General features: G+C 48.9%; 1 protein-coding gene across 18 annotated transcripts in view; it reads right to left on the bottom strand.

Moving 5' to 3' along the window:
• The window catches only part of epb41a (erythrocyte membrane protein band 4.1a), a 28,917-nt gene extending 12,999 nt beyond the window's left edge, over positions 1-15,918 (bottom strand). The window contains exons 1-19 of one of the 18 annotated variants that reach the window (XR_015103771.1): positions 12,619-14,638; positions 12,174-12,508; positions 11,363-11,629; positions 9,998-10,102; positions 9,775-9,817; positions 9,604-9,679; positions 9,003-9,221; positions 8,555-8,642; positions 7,935-8,087; positions 7,742-7,839; positions 7,480-7,655; positions 7,102-7,352; positions 6,768-6,842; positions 5,955-6,002; positions 5,404-5,466; positions 5,226-5,273; positions 4,272-4,442; positions 724-852; positions 400-501 (exon numbers count right to left, since the gene is read on the bottom strand). Coding sequence is in view for 17 of the 18 variants with exons in the window: in XM_086137137.1 (XP_085993263.1) it covers positions 400-501; positions 724-852; positions 4,272-4,442; positions 5,226-5,273; positions 5,404-5,466; positions 5,955-6,002; positions 6,768-6,842; positions 7,102-7,352; positions 7,480-7,655; positions 7,742-7,839; positions 7,935-8,087; positions 8,555-8,642; positions 9,003-9,221; positions 9,604-9,679; positions 9,775-9,817; positions 9,998-10,102; positions 11,363-11,629; positions 12,174-12,508; positions 12,619-12,880 (2,709 nt within the window). In the remaining variant the exon portion in view is untranslated. Of the gene's footprint in view, positions 1-399; positions 502-723; positions 853-4,271; positions 4,443-5,225; positions 5,274-5,403; positions 5,467-5,954; positions 6,003-6,767; positions 6,843-7,101; positions 7,353-7,479; positions 7,656-7,741; positions 7,840-7,934; positions 8,088-8,554; positions 8,643-9,002; positions 9,222-9,603; positions 9,680-9,774; positions 9,818-9,997; positions 10,103-11,362; positions 11,630-12,173; positions 12,509-12,618; positions 14,639-15,491; positions 15,717-15,767 lie in introns of those variants that run through there. The other 17 variants (XM_086137152.1, XM_086137153.1, XM_086137137.1 and 14 more) reach the window with 17 other exon arrangements.
• Between the last annotated feature and the right edge of the window lie 2,952 nt (positions 15,919-18,870).

The raw sequence follows: 18,870 nt of genomic DNA, 5'->3' as shown, positions 1-18,870 counted from the left end.
TCGTCTGTGACCGGCGTCACCCGGACGGCCGCCAATAAACGGTGGTTCATCCTTGAGCGCCTATTAAAGAGCCTCTTTATTGCAAATGCCAGGTCAGCTGGTTTATGGGCTGTCAAGTGAGGGATGTTGGAGAGAGGGAAAGCCATGTTGTCGTTTGATGCTATCCGCGGTCAAGGGAAAAAAATGGCAACGTACAAGTAGAAGGCATGAAACTGACGACAGATCGTAGCATCAAAGTCCTCTCGGCGTGCGCATCATTCGTGATTTGTATCGTTCCATCGCCCGATGTGCGAGAGCGCGCTTGCGAGTGACATCGGCACGCCGCCGCTGCGGCGGGTTGAACGGACAGCGCAACCGCAGCATTCGAGTACGCGGCCCGTATTGATCGGCGAGGCAGACCTTGGTGATCTGGGTGGTGGTGGTGGTGCTGACGGTCTCGGATGTGATGGTCTGGGCACTCAGGAGGACTCCCGTGTCCCTTTCCGCAAAGGGGTCCAGCGGCTGCGGGAGAGACGCCTTTTCAGCCATCGGCCTCAAATCATCATTTTACATCACAAAAGGTACGACGACAAAGCACGTGATGATTATGATTTCGGGGCCTTTCTTCGGGCTGGTTGGCGATGCCGCGAGGCCTCATGCCAACGCGGCGGTCCCAGTATGAGAAATGAGAGAGAATGCCGATGGTTCTGGCGTGCGGTGTTTTTTCCATCGAAAGCCTCTTACCTGGGCTGACTCGTATGTAATCGTCTTTGTCTCCGTGTGAACCAAGGGGATGTCCTTTAGGGCCACGCTTCCTCGAAGAGAGTTGGTGACATCCGAGATGGTGATTGTCTGGGTCTTCAGCACTGGAGACTGCAAAAAAAATAAAAATAAAAAAAACCCACCCCACAGTCAGAAACAAGCTCACTCACGCCAGCAGCAAAACCCATTTGCAGCCATGCACAGCGATTTAATAGAGTCACAAAGCTGTTGGGATGTCTAGCGCTTCATGCAACACTGAAAAATCGACCACTACTAATCAGCAATGTTGAGGAACATTTTTTTCCCCCCCTTTCGTTCATGTGCACTGCACTACAGGCCAAAGTTGTCAAGCCAAAGAAACACAATTTCATCCGACATGATTCATCCCAAGTAAAAGAAGGCCAAACATCAGACATTTTTCTTTAGACGTTAAGAGATCGTAACTTCCGAGCATGAGCCAAGTCAATCAAAACATTGCAGAAACACAAGTGAGTGAAAGCTATTTGGTTGCAGTCATTGTCTTCATCGGGATGATAATGTCAGATCCGAGAAGCGGTTGCGTCGGATGGAAAACGTCCCCGCAAGTTGTCTTGAATAGGTGTGCAAAAAAAAGCAGCTTCCGATTGGAATCTGGATGCGTCCACCATCGCGATAGCCGGCGCCTTTCCTTTGCAGCTCTGGAATGTTCCTCGTCTGCCTGAGCAGGAGCCGGCCAACGGGGAGAACGTTCGCCGTCTGCGGGTGCTGGGCCACATAAAGGTTGCAGTGCATGCGTATGAGGAGGCCTCCATTTTTTTGGGGGGGCGGGGGGGGGCACGGACCAGTTGAGACAAGGACGTGCTGTTTGCTTTGAAATAGCCGCTTTTAAAGCACTGGTGCTGACCACAAAGATCAAGACAAGAGTCATTGGACATGTTTTCATTCCTTTCAAACGGTTTGACACAAATACAGATTGAAATAAAAGATGAAATGGACCAAGCGGGACTCATCAACAACATAAGCAGAATTATTTTCCACTTGGGATTGGACTCATTTGCGACCGATCAAAAGACGACAGGGGCCATATCGCTGCTTTCATCCGCCGGCGCAGAGATCACGCCAGACTTGCTTTGCGGCAATCATTTTGGCGAGGCCGCGTTCCGTTGTACAATGCGCACGTTTGTTTTTCAAACGAAAGCCAACCACAGCGCGGTCAGAGCCATCGCCAGCAGCGCCGACAGGAAGAAGGACGTGCGAGAGCGGCCGTCGCGCGAGCGCAGCCTGCAAGGGCCGCCCTCGGCGGAGCCGTCCGAGCGCCTGGCCTCATCTGGCACGCCGATGGCCACCTCTGAAGCGTGGCCACCGGCTGGCCGCTCTTCTTCTTCTTCCTCCTCCTCCTCCTCGCAGTCATCTACCCAATGCACCTCACCGTCCTCGTCATCCGGCAGAAAACCATGCCTGAAGAGCGGCGGTTCCCCCGGCGTCGGGGCCAAGCCACATGCGCTTACCTTTGGTCCAAACAGTGACCGGCTCCCTCGCTGTGCTCAGCAGCGGAAGACCAGAAAAGACAAATAACAATCAACAGACGGGGTGGAACATGCAGATGGCAAGTGGGACCAACAAGGCGGGAAAGCTTTCGGCGATATCGCTAGGGGGTTGTTTTCTCCATTCTGGATGGACACAGCTCGCGTCATGGACCGTACGGACAAAAAAAAAAAAAAAAACACCTGAGCAGTTCCCCCACGATTCCGTAAAGACATTTGTCGACGTTATGCTGGGCCTGCGTCTATTCGTTGAGCTCATTCCGTGCCCAAATGTACAAATAAGTTTGCAAAAAGCCAACCATCGAGTGCCTCAACTTAGAAATAAGCGTCTCGGGGTGGTCCCGAATGCCGTCCCTCGCCTCATGAGAGAGAGCAGAGAACTACTCTGCCGGCTCATTTTTGAGTTCTTTGGAAGATGCCATCATTGGTTTTCCAATCTGGAAATGGCCTGGCCCCGCCTTAGCTCTGCGGACGGACACGATTAGAAGTTGGAGGACTTTCCGCTGCCGCTCGCTCTCTGAATGACCTCTCGTCTTCGAAAAACCTCATTTGGAGTCTTTGGCGTTGGACTCGGCACGAGACTTTGTTTTGAGTTGGACTGTTTTTGTTTTTTGTACAGCACTTTGTGGACGCCCGTGGTGGTTTGAAAGCGCTCGAGGAAGACACCGTTGAGGTTACACAGATCCTCGCCAAAATTGAACAGGATTTTTTTTTTAAATGTACTCTTGCTATTTTACGATTTTATTAGGTTAAAATGACTGCTGGGTAAAATGTCATTTCAAAAAAAAAAAAAAAAAAAAAAAAAAAAGGAAGGCCAGCATTTGCGATCGTACGGAACGAGGAACATCTCCTGCACTTACATTGCGAAAGGCAAATGTTAAATGTCCTGTTTTGATTGAAAGAGAAATGCATCAACTTATTTGGGGGAAGGACGAGACAACAGCCTTGAAAACATAAAAAGACGACGGGGGACAGTAAGGAATGGTAGGGGAAGGAGACAGGTCCCAGAAGAAATCTTATCGATTGGTCCCTCGGCTTTTGCTATTCTTTTTGCCCTTCAAACGCCGACCAGGTTCAACACATGCCACGACATCATCCGGGCTAACCCAGCCATGCGGCGCATTGCTCCATCAAGCAAGACGACACGCTGTGCGAGCAGCCATTGGCAGAACAAAGCCAGCGCAAGGCCATGATTTAAAAAAACAAAAAAAAAACAACGACAAGTTAGGATCCAAGACCTTTGGCTTTGCAACTTTTTCCCCGACTCATTTGTTAGGCAGCCTTGCGTGTGCGGCCGCTAGCAACAAGAGCAAAAATCTTTGCCGGGACACACATTCTGATAACGAGGCTTTGAGTTTTGCAGCCAAGCGCAGCGTGGAGATGTTCCAGATGGGGTGTTCATTGTCGCCGGTAAGCCACGGCCTGCGGGTGCCATGCTGGGCTTGGCTGCGGTGACCTTTGACCTGCCTGAGCCTCAGATGCGACGCGCGGTTGCTTTGCACGTGGCGCAACTGAGCACATCCTCACATCGAGCACGGTTGCAACAAAAACAAACAAACAAAGCCCCCTTATGGCCCATGCAGAAGCCAAAGAACGACACAAGCCGGCAGCGCCATCAAGTGGATCATCGGGGTACAGTTTAAAAAATATATTAAAAAAGCTGCCAAATCAATCTCGGGCAGCCTTACCGTTGTTGGCTCCTAACTTCAACCCTCAACATGCCGACATGCAAGTGTCAATAACATTTTAACTTTTGCAACAAATTTTGGTGGTGACGAGCTGTTCATCTCAGGAGACAGCAGAGCAGTTGACTTGAAAAAGGCCAACGCAAAACATGTTGGCTACTTTTTTTTTTTTTTTTTTTTGCGTTGGTGTTCAGATCCATGAATTGAACAGCTTTGTCCAAAAGGCTTAGCGTGACGGATGAACTTTGTATTCAAGGAAAATAAAATGTCGCCCTCTATATCAAGAAGAGAGGCAGGTGGCATTACCCGCCGGCCGACTCACCGCTGGTGGCAGCTGGCCGTTGATGCTCGCCGTGCGGAAAGGCGAGTGGGTGGAAAGACGCTTGTCCCACTCGCTGGGTCGAGGCTCTGGGACGGACTCCATGAAACTCCTCTTCAACTCACTGATGCTTGTGTGGTGACGCATGATCTCCGTCTGGGTCTTATCCACGTCCTTCAAGGAGGGAGAGAGATACAGAATGGGGGAAAAAAAATGTGATCAAGGGGAAAAAAAGAAAAAAATGGAAAAAGGTCACAGGTATAAAGAAAAAAAAATGGTTGCATGCAAAATGAATGTCAATGTGCACACTATGACTGACGGCATGGTCATGGAGGACAAAAGGACAAGAAGCAACCATGATTCTTCAAGAATGCGACCGCACAATGAGATGAGCGTCCACGGTCATTGACTGGGGGGGGAACACATTTCATTCTGCGGTTCCCTCACGGAAGATTGTAAGAACTGAAAACCGATTTTGTCATCCAGCACATCATAATTCAATACCCGGAAAATATTTTCAGCAATGGCCCCGGCGCCGTAGTTTGGAACTCCCCCCCCCCCCCCCCCCCCCCCCCGCTGTACACGGTCAAGAAAGCCCCGCAAATTCGCCGCTCAGACCGGCCCACCTGAATCGCCGCAACCGGACACTTTAGCGTCTGGATCCAAAAGGGCTGACCGTTCCCGTTCAGCTTCGGCGTTTGTGTGAACAAGCGTGAGATTGTTGAAACGGTTTGGAAGCATCTCGATCAAACGCTTGACAACATTCTTGTCTTCTCTCGTCAAACGGGCTGGACATTTCTCGACGTTTGACGCTCTTTACAGGAGGACAAAACGGCACACTTGCCACCCAGTTTCAGATTCTCAATGCGAACGTCGCACACGAAAGCTCTCTCCCAGTCATGCTGGCGTGTGGATCATGGAAAGGTGATCATGTTAAAGAGAAGTCGAGTTACTTGCATCAGAGTCAGAGAGGAAAATGGTGCATGCCAAGCCTTTCGGGTCAAGCTGAAAACAACACAATGAGGAAAAAGACACAAAAGAGTCAAAAAAAAAAAAAAAAAAAGTCGACCCATGTATGAAGCAGGCAGAAAAACATGAAGGCAACATTCAAAACAGAAGAGAAGACCATACAAACCTCCAACATTAAATTGCTATGTCTGATATAAATAGTTTCACCCTCAAGTTTCTTAGCCCGTTTCTGTAGGGGGGAAAATAGGGGTGGGGGTGGGGGGGGGGCACACAAGAACATCTGGTTGCTATTCATTGTGCAGTCATTCACAACAAACTATTGCGCTTGCCTTCCAAGGGAGTCCAATGAGAAGCATCGGTCAGGGCAAAAACAAACAAACCAACCAAATAACAAAAGCAGGAACGGCGGAAGAAAATAAAATGGTTGCAAGAAACCGGAGTTTGACGCGGTACGGAAAATCGAAACGGATTTCAATGACTGCATATTGCGTGGAGGCGATGGGGGGGAAACAAAAAATAAAAAATAAAAAAAAAGCAGAAGCCATCATTTCACATCAAACAGCAGCCGGCAAAAAGCGATATGAAAAATCAAGTCGGCTACAGGGGCATGGACGCACAACATCCAGAGAAAAAGGCGGCCAAAACGGTCTCTCGGAGACACCAAACGTGGAACTGACGCAAGCATGAGCAAAGCCGGTTAGCAGACGTGATGCTAACCTTCCTCACTCGCGTGGTCTCCATCTTTGATTTGTCCCGAGGACACTGCTGCTCTCCCATCAGAGAGGAAAAACAATGCTTTGCGTTAGGATTCTCAAATCGTTTGTCAAAGTGAAGGGCACGCCGCACACGCGCAACCGAGCTGGAAAATGCGATGCCGCGTCGGCCGTAATATTAACAGTCGCTCTTTCGGTCGATTCTTTTTCCCTACTCAAATGTATTTCTAAAGCACTTGAAAACAACCACCGCTGGATACAAAGTGCGGCACACGCAGCAATAAATTGATCACAAAGACAAGTCAGTCGGCAGCACAAAAACAGTCGAGCGAAAAATCAAGTCTCGGGCCGAGTCAAAAGCCGCAGAACGGCAACGTTTAGCGCGAGGTCAGTCCAAAGAGTGACCTCGAACGGCGTCCGGTTCGCAGACCTGGCGCACGGAGCTCCGAGAGCTACGGTGGGGGTCAGGCCATTCAGAGATTGGAAGATGCTAAGATTTGTTTTCCAAAGACCTCAAGAGTCCAGAGGCGAGCAGCGGCACTTTGGACCGACTGGAGACGCTTGATGGAGGATTGGCCGACTCCAAAGTCGAGCGCGTGACGGCGGAAGGCGCGAGTGGCTGTTTTAAAGTGCTCAGCAGAGAAAGGAGGGGCTCGCCTCGGGTGCACGACGGCCGCCCCAAAGGAAGAGGCCACTGACTGCGTCTACCTTGCAACAATGTCGCTTTCATTCTGGTTTCCAAAATGAAGCCCATCTCCTTCGCGCTTTGCCCTTGAATTTTATTGGGTCTGGTCATGCGTCACGTGAAGAGACAAACCTGGGTCTTTTTCTCCCGTTCCCCATTGGCGGCGGTCACAGAGGGCGAACGTCTCCGTTCTCTCCCGGCCGCCGTCTGGTGGTACAGACACAGCTCACGCGCGTCAGGATCGAGTCGGCGCACGAGCCGCAAACTCAAACTTTTCAGCCATACATTTCGAGTCGTCCTTTGAATGGAAGCCGAATAATGAAGGTGAACGGGAGCGCGCTGGGGGTAGATTTTAGACTGGGTGTCATTCAAATGGTCGATTGAATGGGTGCTACTGCGTGTTGGAGCCCCCCCCCCCCCCCGACGACAACAACACAAACAAGAAGCCAGGCTTCCTGCTCCATACCTTCAATTCCGGAGTGGACTCCGCTCTGGGGCTCGGGGTTTTGGTGGATTCGGTTTTCCGAGCGTGGCCCTTCGCCTCGGCCTTCCTGTCGGCAGAGCGGCGGAACTTGGGCGCGGCGCCGTTGCCGCGGTTGGGCGGATGAAGGCTGCGTAACAGCGGCGACGGCGGCGCCTTCTCCCCAGGAGACAGCGGCGACATGACGGGCGCGCTGACCGGGCGGCTTGATTTGTTGTCTGGGGTGGATGCCATGGCTGGGGTGGGGGTGGGTGGGGGGACACAGGAGGGAGACGTTCAAGAGAGAGTTGAACACCCCCCCTGCATGGAGAACGGTCCAGGGGATCCTCCATTGACAACGTCGCTCGCTATTCAGCGCTCTACCTCCGTCCATGCTGCGGGAGTTCCTCTTACTGGAAGTGCGCTGGAAAAGAGGCGCCGGTCTGTCAATGAGGGAGCTGGCCTGTTTGGTCTGAGCCTGAGTTCGACCGCTGTAGCGAAATTTGGAGCCCAGAGGCAGAAACTTCTTGGGAGTCGCGACCATCTCGGTGGATGTCAGCCTGCACACGCAAACAGAGTTGGACTTGGGTCTCACAATGTGTTCGCATCGCCGTGAGGCGGACGTCCAAGGATCCTCATACGATACCTGAAGAACGTGTGATGTTCGACACACACTTTCCACAGTTTCTTGGCAGCTTTGTAGTGAGGTAGTTTGAAGCCTATGGCGCTCTCATAGTGCTCTACCTGCTCGAGGACATGGCAAGATGGCAGACCGCCAGCCGGAGATTTGAAAAAGCGTCTGCGGAAGCCCTTGAATGTTTGCTTTTGAGACGGTGTACCTCAGATGGGCGGATCTTGATGAAGAAGCTGCTGCGCTTGTAGGAGACTTTCAGGACTTTGGGCCAGGGAAAGCGGTTGATCCTCAGTTTGTCTTTATAAACCATCAAGCCATTGGAGCAAACTCCCAGCATGATGCCGACGCCATCGAGATCCTGACCAAAAAAAAAAAAAAAAAAAAAAAAACCGCAACGGTGATGCTTTTCCAACGAGTTTTACTATTTCATACGTTTGTACATGGCAGGATGCACCAAAGTGAACCGGATTCCCTTCGGCAAAACGCATACTCAAAGCGAATTGCATCGACTCATTGGGATGACATGACAGTGCCGCATCGTGATCATTTATTAAAACGCCACAAGGGGGCAGCGTGCGATTCGAAGAGGCACCATAGCCGAATGAAATCCCCGTTCGATGCAAACGCATTGACCTGATTTCTGCCTTATTGGGGGGGGGGGGGGGGGGCATCAGGAACTCTTGACTTCTAAAATCCAGCCTAATATTGTCTGTGGGGATCATGTAGCTGCTTTGCTGTCACAGTATCTCCCCACCACCACCAAAAAAAAAAAAAAAAAAGATCAATGATTTGCTTTTGTAATGAAAGTGCGCCAACTGTGTTCACCTTCGCCTGGTGTAGGTCAACTCCATACATGGACAGCTTCTTTGCGTTCTCCAGGAACATCATGTCAGCCTGGGCCGGACTCATTGACCTGCAAAAGCAAAGCCAAGTCACACCTTGACAGATACAGTCAACCCTCATTGATCGCAGGTAAACGCGGAGTCATGAGCTTCCTTTTGGAGTATGGAACTCAGAGCAAAGATCAACAAGCGTTTTTTCGTTGGCGAGCCGGACAGAGACGAGGCGCGGAGACTGTTGACGCTGGCCGACGGTGCCTCAGCCAATCGGGACGCAGAGGGCAATGCGAAGCCGTAAAAAGGTGAGCCGCGTTATAGCGAGGCTTCGCCGTGCAATGATGATGATGATGATGACGACGATTGTATATGTGGCCTCGAAGCGTGACTTGAATGTATCCGAGCACTTGATTGTTCAAGTGTTCCAGTGTTCTGACCTGTAAGTGCGGTGAAGCTCCATCATCTTCTCCTCAAGCTTCTTGCTCTGCCCATTAGTCATCTTCATCTCCTTGGCGTAGTCACTGCCGTGCACCTCGGGGTCATACTCGCCCAGCTCTGACTGCAGAGCGTAGGAGCCAAGCAAGGCCAGGGTGACAAATGAGCAGGGCAGACGCCCTTGCAGGATGTCCTTACGCAGTTGGAGGCACAGGTAATACCTTGAAGATGACAAGTTGAGATGCCGGTAAATAACGCACGCCTAAAACGGAACCCGCAACGACAACAAAAACCTGCAGAAATTTTCTGGGGGAAAAAAAAAAAAAAAAAAAAAGACTAAATGTCATCCGAAACTTGCCGCGGCAAACATTAACTGCGCATCTTATTTGCTTTTTCTGGCACTTATACCACAATGGTCCAGAAGAACTTCCAGACTTATGAATACGTATCACCCGTTAGGTTGGGTCAAATATCAAAACGAGCACAACTCAAGCGTATCTCGAGAGCATTTGGTCTGCAGAGGCAAATAGCGGCCGTGGAAAAGAAGCTTTTCATGCAGTGAAACATGGTCGCAAGTCTGACCGAAGCGGACGAGTGCTGTACCTTGTGATGTCTTCGGATAACTGGGCTGGATCCGGCGGGTAGAATTTCACATTGAACGTGAAATCATAGCGAGAACCTTGAAATGAAGTGGCATCATAAATCCTACTGGCGTAGCCTTCGAGCTGCATGGGGAATGCCATCGTGAGGGGGGGGGGGGCATATTGAGCTTACCTTGCACCTGCCTGCGGATCTCCTTGGCCAGGTCCATCCAAGTCTACAAAGAAATCCGTAAAGAAGCCACGTCATCATCTACCTTCTCGCGGATGAGGCTCCCCGCCCCGCCCCGAGCGCTTCCCGTGGACATTTACAGATTGCGGGCGGCTTTTGGGCCGGAATACGGAGGTGGCGTTTGCCGGAGCGGCTCCAAACGAGTGACGGGTTGACGCCGGCTCACCTTGGCTTTGGGCGTCTCCCAGATGAGCAGCCCATAATAGTCCCTCTCCAGCAGATTGAGGTGGTCACATACTTTTGTGAACAGCTCCTGGCCCTTGACATGTTTCTGACACAAGCACAAAAAACAACAACAACAACAACCATCATCAAGACACAGACATATCAGACAGTGACTTCCAGGGAGGGGACAGTCCTTTCATGTTTGGTGTTAAACGGGGCCGAGCGGATGGTGAGAACAGCACATAAGGATATCTTATCTTATAAGGGGTTCGGGGGGGGGACAGTGTCCTTGCCCCGAGGAGCGCTAACAGCTTTTCATCAGACGGAAGCAGGTGCTCGGCAAATGAGAGATGTTTGTTCTAAAAATAGATCACATCGCCAAGGAGCCTGGTCGGCTCGCCGATGAACCTCCTTCAATAGTTTTGAATGGTGACATTTCATGAAGTCACCCTTGTTGTTCCGAAAGGAGGAGGAATCGCTCTATTCTGTGAGATTGATAAGAGTAACCTGATCCAATTCCAACTGTTCCATTCAGGTTGGGGTTTTTTTTTTTGTTGTTGTTGTATCGGGGTCTTGATGGATAACTCACTGTGACCTGCCGGTACAGAATCACCGCATATTATTATGAAATCTTTTTGTTTGTTTGTTTGTTGGTTGGTTGGTTTCGAAAGAAGGTAAGACGCTACGCTCGGGATTGTTGACCATTCGACCGATGGTCGGTCGCGTGGTACAAGTGACACTTGTGTTCTTCAGGAGTGAGGCTAAAGGACTGGGGGAGTGTCGGAGGCGATACCGTGACTTCCCTTCGATATCTTGGCTCTCCATATTGTGAGATAAAATACAAACGCTGACTCATGTATTTAACGACGTTAAATGTTTTTAAAGTCTCGCACGAGGGGAATTTGCTTCTTGGTCTTTTCCAACAATTGGCTCATCTAGAAAAGGACAAGGGGGGGTGGGGGGGGGGGGTTGAAACCTAGCTGGCTGGCGGCCAACCGTCGCGGCTGCAATAACGTCGGCGCAGTCGAAGCGCACGCAGTACTCGATGTTGCAGAAGCAGAGGTGGACTGGCTGGGGCATGCAAAGTCCATTTTTCAAGGTAAAGCGCAAGATCTCCCCTTGCGGATGAAACGTTGATTGAAAACGATTGAAATCTGAACACTCATCAGTTCAGAAACATTGGAGGTCCTCTGCGAGGTGATTTCGGGTTTCAAGCAAAATGGTGAACCCCACGTCGCGGCAGCATTTCCTCCGTTCCCTACGATTTTGACGTCGGCTTCAACGATTACTTATCCGAGCGACAGAGTCACTCGAAATTCCCCTTTTTCAGGTGAAATCACCAAAATATGACAACGTTGTTTCTTACCTCCAACTCACACTCGTAGAGAGTGTCATCCAGCAGGGTGACTTTGATCTGCATGGTTTTGGGGCGACGCGGAGCTTTGGGAGTTTGGGACTCCTCCTCTGCGGCCTTCTCTTCTTTCTCGCCGTGACTGCTACCTTCAGAACCAACCTCCTTTCCTTCCTCCTTCCCCTCCTCCTCTTTCTCCAGCGTAGCCACCTCTGCGTTCTCCTTGTTGAGCTCTTTGTCTTTTCCACCCTCCTCAGCTTCGTTCTTCTCTACATGGGCAGCCTGAGAAAGATGATTTGAGACCCCCCCCCCCCCAAATAAATAAATAAATAAATACATAAATACTTGCCTGGAAATTAAAAAAAGCCCACCAAAAGAAACCGTAACACCTAATTTAAGCACAAGCGGACGAGATGAACGTCAGAGCATCAAATACAAGGCATGCTTTGTAATCTCTCATCTTTCTGTGGTGCGTTTAGTTTCGCAGGAAATTCCAAACGGTGTGTCATTAAACATCTTCAAGCTGGCTCACAGAGGGCAGAAGAACCCGTACGACACATCACGTGCTAGCTGCGCGAGTAACAGCGCGGAAAATGGCAAACACAGTCCGGTGAAGTCAAAGGCTGGCGTCGCCTTTTATTTATTTTTCTCCTGAGGGAAAAGGAGGCGTCACGCAATTCCAGATCAATTAAGACCAACTAGCGCACAGCATCCATTAGGCGAGAGACAACTAACTATTCAAGGAAAACCAGCCGTTGCTGCTGAAATGACAGCAGGTAAAGATGGACGCTGATGCGTGTGTGTGTGTTTGTTTGCGTGTGTTGACCTGAGCCTCGGCGCTGCTGACCGAGTGCCGGTCGTGGGCCACCTCTCCCTCAATTTTCAGCTCGGGTTCAGGGTCGGCAATGGGAGCTTTGGCTTCTTGCTCCTCCTCCTCTTCCTCCTCCTCCTCCCCCTTCTCCCCTCCCTCGCTCTCGCACTGCGAGCGCCTCTTGAGGAAGGAGGAGAAGAGGCGGGAGAGGCCGCGGCCGGCCGAGTTGCGGTTGCGAGTCCGCAGGTGTTCCTCTTCCGGAGAGGACGGCTTTGCGTCCTGGCCGGCCTCCTCCTGATGCTTCGGCTTCTTCTGGTGACTCTCTGCTTCGTCTGTTGTCATGGTGACCACTGGATGAAGGATATCGAGAGAAGAATGACCATCCTTCAGGATTTCCTTGATTTATATCACTTAAGGACCGTCTTAGTCTCACAGCGCTGCAGCCCGAGGTTCCACCTACATTCAATAATCACGGGATGGAGGAACTTGCCGATGTAGGTCCCGTGTCGACTGCTTGAACTTTTGCCGACAAGCGAACAAAAGCGCGAAAGGGCCAGAATGGCTCTTAAGAAAAAGGAAACTGCTGCTAAAGGGAGTGCTCGACATGGACGCGCATAAAAATCCGTGCTGCTATTTTCAACCGCACGGTTAAAAAAATAATAATAATAAATCACGAAGCGAAACGGATACAATGTATTTCCATTCATTTCAATGGGAAGCATGACCTCGATTTATGAACGTTTCAGTTTCCAAACGGGCTCGCGGAACCAATTCGGTTCGGAACGTGGAATTCCACTGTACTTCCTTTCAGCTGTCCGTGTTTTATGCAGTCGGTTGCATGACTTCTGCCTCGGCATTTGGACAATGAAAAGGGCTCGGAAAAGCAAGATTGAGTGAACAGCGGGTACAGGCGGCGGCTGTCACAACGCCGGGATAACCGAACCAGCGGTGTCACAGTGGTGAGGTCAAAAGGTCAAGGATTCAGAGAGTTGCAGAGAGATTCAAGAGGACATTTTTGGGCCCCTGCCTCAGACCATCAAAAGGTCAATCCAAAATTCAAATCAGGGGTCGGCTCCATTTCAAATGGACACAAATGATCACGACCCAAATTCTTGGAATGAAGAGCAGAAGCTAGGCCTTCTGTATTTTGAATTTTCACACCCTCTGCTTCTGTTCATTGTTTTGTGGGGTTTTTTTTTTTGTTTTTTTTTGGTTTATGGGTGCAGAGGAGAAGCATCGCATTCCTCATTCAAGATTCTCATTTTGGAACTATGCCGACGACCGTTGCTGGGTCATCTTAAATGCTTCCATGGTGGGGGATAATAAGACGGCAAAGGTTCAAATCGCCAGATTGCCTGCAGTGTTGAGGTTTTGCTGCCACAGCCACACAAATGCTGACTGGGCAGAGACAATGAGCGTGTGGGCTCCAAAGCGCCAGGTGTACCCAGAGAGGGGGGGGGGGGGGACTAAAGGGTTTGCCCCCGCCCCCCAATGAAAACAACCTATTCTCATGGCTCAGTGTTCAGTCAGCAAGTGCTGGAACTGTGTGTGTATGTGTGTGTGTGTGCTTGCAGTTTTGAGTCCAGGGCAGCACTGCAGATTTTTTATCTGCCAAGTCCATTTTTAAACACGGTTCGCAAAAGGTGCTCGAGAGCCACGGCACTTTATGTGGCTAGGAGGCCAACACTGACCGGAAACGAAGCCGACTTGCTGCCGCCAATCGGCACCAAACTTTGACATTGGTGGCACGGGGAGCAGGCAGTGCAAATGTGTCTTCAGCGCCACGAATGATTCGAAAAGCATTTGTCGACATTAAGTCCACGCAAGTATCGCAGCGTTGATGCTTGCATGCTAGCTTGAGTCAGAGTGCTGAACGGGAGCTTAAAAACAGAAAGCGGCTTTAAAATTAATCGGGCCCTGCGTGGGATTAAAGGACAACGTGCGCTGACGTGCGGAGGGGCCGTCCTCCCCACCATCCCAGCCACACGAGCTGCGGAGAAAATCCAGAAACTAACTTGACCCGCATCAAATCAAAAGCGAAAAACATTTGTTGAAGAAACATGAGAGGAAAAAGAAAAAAAGACCAACTTTCAAATCGTTGAGAAAAACACAATGCAGGGAGGGCGCGGTTCCAATTTTGGCTTTTTGCGATTAGGAACACAATCAGCTCATCCGCAAGCTCTGCAAAATAATGACATCCGCAGTACAACAACAGCGACTTCATTTTACCAACACGTTGAATCAATGCCCGCTACAAAGGCACCGGAGAAAGAGAAATGTCTTCCACGTGTCCCGTCACGTTTTGTTTTTGAGCCGCTCTCCTCTCTGTGTGTAACGAACGTGAGGAGCAAGATAAACATCGAGTCATACTCATTTTAGCTTCAAACAACTGCTTCTCAATAATTTGGCCGGCACATTGACTTGTTCTAAGGGAAATAATCCACTCATCTACAATAGGTCAGTCATATGAGTTGGCATCTTCGACAACTGGCTCAAGTCGACTTTCTCCTTTCTCCGGTGAGCACTGCGAGAGATACAGCCCGTCGTGGCTTCATCACCTTTCGGCCGGAAAAACGGGGGGGGGGGGGCGGGGGGGGGGGGGGGGGCAGATGAGATGCTTTTCCTTTAGCTGTCACGTTCTGCTCGTTTGCGCGAACAACGGCGACAATGTCTGTGAATGTGTCATTGTACAGTCACTTTGCTGGCAACACCACAATGCACCGATGACACACTTTGGTTCATCATCATTGATTATACAACGGCAACACTCCTCCCAGAAAATGGAGTGAATTTATTACTGGACTTGGCGTCTACGATGATGTAGAATTGAACTGCATCACACGGAGCGCTGTATTTTTTAAAAATGTTCTGGCGAGCCTATTTCATGACATACAGGCCGTGCGTTTCCTATGAATGCGTCCATCACATCTTCGGACAACAATTCTTGAACTCTCTTGGAGCCATTAGTCACAACTAAATGCGTTTTAAATTGTTAAGATGATCAAGGAAACTTTGTCCACTATATTTAATGATGATCATTAGGCTTCGAGCTGCTCAAATGACATGGTGCCTTAACGAGCAAACGTGAAAATCCAGTCGAGGATTCATAAAGACAGTTGTAACCCACATACAAAAAAATTAATACAAATCCCGAAACACAAGACTGTGTATAATAATTGAATAATAGTCATCAGCAGCTGTATTCCTGCTCCAACCCGCCTTTATATTGAGTCTTTTTTTCATCTTAGGGACGGTAAGCCTTCAGACCGTCTAATGTTGGACACAGACAGCGTAAAAATATGAAACGTACAATTGCCTCTTAAGCGGACCTACCGATGAATCACATCTGCTCATGTGAGCACTGGAAACGGCATCGACTAAGAGACGCTCTCCGGTCGAAATGAAGGGGTGGGGAGTGGGAATAACTCGACATATATCGATATAAACTGGGTTTTTTTAGTCCCATAAAATAAAACTGCTCGTTTCAGATCGGAAACAATAAAAAAGGGGGCGGTGGGCGCACCTGTCTGCAAATGGCGCTCAATGTGAAAAAAATATGTCAACAAATTCTCTGGGTTTCGGCTCGTAGAGATGTCGGAGAGCACTCACCCGCTCAGCACAGCTTATCCAGCAGAAAATAACGTCAGTGTGTGAATTAAAGTCGGCTCTTACAAGTTAGAAATCCCTTATATTTGAAGAATTAGCCAAGTAGTGATTCATAAGCGTTCGTCAAGCAGCTTGCAATGTGTTGAGGTACCAGCACAAATTTTTCCTTATGCCCTCGTCTTTGTCTTAAAGGCGGGAGAGGCGCCGACACCGTCAATTTGCGGTCGTGTTTTCGCAATTTAGAGCAGGGGCCACAAATTCTTCTTCGGTGCTACTGGAAGGGGGGGCTCCATCCAACCACACATGGAAGAGATGAATAAACATTGTTTGACTGACTGGTCTAGAAATCAAATGCGCAGCGAAAGTTTATCATCGGTTCGAGTGCATCGTTAAGCAAGAAGAAACTGAATATTAAGTCACTGTACTCAAAGACAAAGTCAGCCGAATTTGATGGATGACATTTAATGAATACGCCTTTGCGAATTATTCATCAGTTAATTACAATCGGCGCTCGATATATAGACAACCATAATCTTTTTTAATTACATTTTATTTTTTTGTCACAGCAGTAATAATTTTATTTTGCAATTTACATTTTTATTGTCATTTCCTGTATGGAGCACTTCACGGAAAGATAACTTGACATCCCGAACACGGCCAAAGATAAATACAGAGTCAAGCCAAACGTTCGTTTTTCACTGGCAGCCCCTCGAAGAGACAAAACAACCGTTTCTGGCATAATTTTATGTCTGCGAAATTTTGTTTGTAATTGTATTGGGTGTAGAATGTTAACTATATATTTGCTAATTATCTCTATGGGTTTCGAAATGTGTTTCGGCTCTTACAGGAGATTAGGGCACGGAAATGTGTTGCTCACAAATAACCAGCAAAATCATCCGTAAAGTTTCATCCTTTTTCGGGAGGGCATGCTACACTAAAGGTCAACAAGCAGCACAAATTGAGGTGGTGGGGGGGGGGTGTTGGTCTTGGGTTGGTGGTGGGGGGGTGTTGGTCTTGGGTTCATCAACCTGTTGTATAATTTGCTCATATAGCCTGCAAGACCACACACGGGGTTAATAGTGTGTTGCGAAAGGATGGGGGTGGGGTCGGGGATGCTGCTCTGAAATGAAGCAAGTGTTGGTGGATCCAGCCAATAGGAGCAGTCGAGGGAGAAGCACGCACCAATCACCCTCCTTTGTGTTGTCGTTCTTTGCAGAGCTTTACCATCAGTAACCAAGGATACTGATGATCCCCAAGTCGTATAAAAATCTATACATCCATCTTCACTCAGTGATTGGAACTGCATGAGGGAAGAGGGAGAGCGCTGGGGACTAAAATCATTTCAATAAATTCAAAGGTGGGGGTGCTACCAATTTGATCCCAGGGAGTCTATTTAGTATTTAATAGCCACGATTGTGTTTGGACTGCATTGGTTACATAACGTAATGTGGCCGCACTGGTTGACGAGTGAGAGCATGTTAAATCTGATTCGTGGGAATAGTGCCCTTTATTGTACTTATGAGGAGTAAATAATAAACTCACAGAGACCAAAAGAACGCTCTTAGAAAGCAACCGTACGGCACTTTAGTCCGATGAATATTTGTCGTGGGAGGTCCTTCAACAAGAGTGCCATACAATGGGAATTTTCTCCATTTGAATTCATTTTCAAGATTAGGAACCACCATCGGGACGAGTAGCCCGCTAAAAGTTCCATACGTCACATTCTTGCACCGCTGGGGTCGCATGATACATTGGCATCATTACAATTTATGTTGAAATCGGGTAGGCAATTTGTTGCACACATTTCGTCACGCGACTATATAGTCACGACACAAACGGACCCATTTTAATCGCCCTGTGATTTTACTGTGAAGCATACTTGGGTCCCTGGAAAAGCACTCTATAAATCCATCTATTCATTTTTAGAGCTTATTCCAAAACATGAACAAAGATCCTCAGAATTATGAGGCAGAGGGGCGAACCACTTCTTCATTGTGCTGCTTTCAATTACTACAATCATGATTGCTGTTGTAACCATGACAAAACATAAAGCTTGCCTTACTGGCCATCAGTTTATTTTCGCATTCAAAATATGCATATGTCATAAATAGATGTTCAAAGCGCAAACTTTGGCAAGCTTCGGCATAAATGGGTACATAATAAACAAAAGATCATTTTAATGTGAACATTAACATTCTGGACGTAATTGTTGGCCATATTTTTTTTCAAGGCTCTCAAAATGTTTAAATAAGCGGGGACATGGCACCATTGAGCATTTTCCACAAAAAAAGGGTCATCGCGACGCTCAAAGGGGACCAAGCGAGCAGCCAACAGCGTAAAGCAAGCGGCCTTGTACACATGCAGCAGTCTGCCCGCCTGCCTGCAATTGGCATAACTAAGCCAGTTGGAGCGCTTTTGTCAAGAGGGTGGGAGTTTTCAAAACGACGCTCCCTTGCATCAGCAGACCGCACGGTGACGTCGCTTTCTTTGGACACCTCGACACGCCAACCCCCATCAGAACACAAAAGGCCAGCCTTTGCCCCGGCAGCCCCCTCCCCACATTCGCCATGGTAGAGAGGAGCTTCCCCTCCTCCCGGCGTGAGGAGCAGGTGCCGAGCCAGACCGTCTGCTGAGGTCAAGTGACGGCGCTGAGCGCCACGGCTCCCTGCGGAGAAGATGGGAGGGTGCCACCCTTTCCGCATTCAAATCTTTCTCTCAAATAGAAAATGCTTCATATTTGTCAACATTTTGGGATCGTAAATCCGATTTGTTTTTATACAACCGTAATACAGATTAAACTGCTTGTTTTTGTTGAAAAATAATAACAGGACCTTAATCGCAAATATGAACTCACATTTTTAAACGCACAGTATTATTCTGAACACAAGGATATTTGAAATTGTACACGGCGACGAACAATTGTTTGACTCAGCAAGATCAGAACCCACTCGGCATGTCGATAGCGGGTCAGCGTGATGTCATATGATGACGATAATCCGTTCAAAAATAGACCACCAGTTCAGTTACTTTATCGGGATTGCTCTCGGCTGCGATCTGCTGGACACATTTGGTTCAGCATGAAAAAGTGAAAATCAAAAGCATTGCA

The sequence above is a fragment of the Hippocampus guttulatus genome, chromosome 18 (genome assembly GCF_054856545.1).
Source record: "Hippocampus guttulatus isolate MCC_2025c chromosome 18, RoL_Hgut_1.0, whole genome shotgun sequence".
NCBI lineage: Eukaryota > Metazoa > Chordata > Actinopteri > Syngnathiformes > Syngnathidae > Hippocampus > Hippocampus guttulatus.
This window is presented reverse-complemented; position numbering and strand designations above follow the sequence as displayed.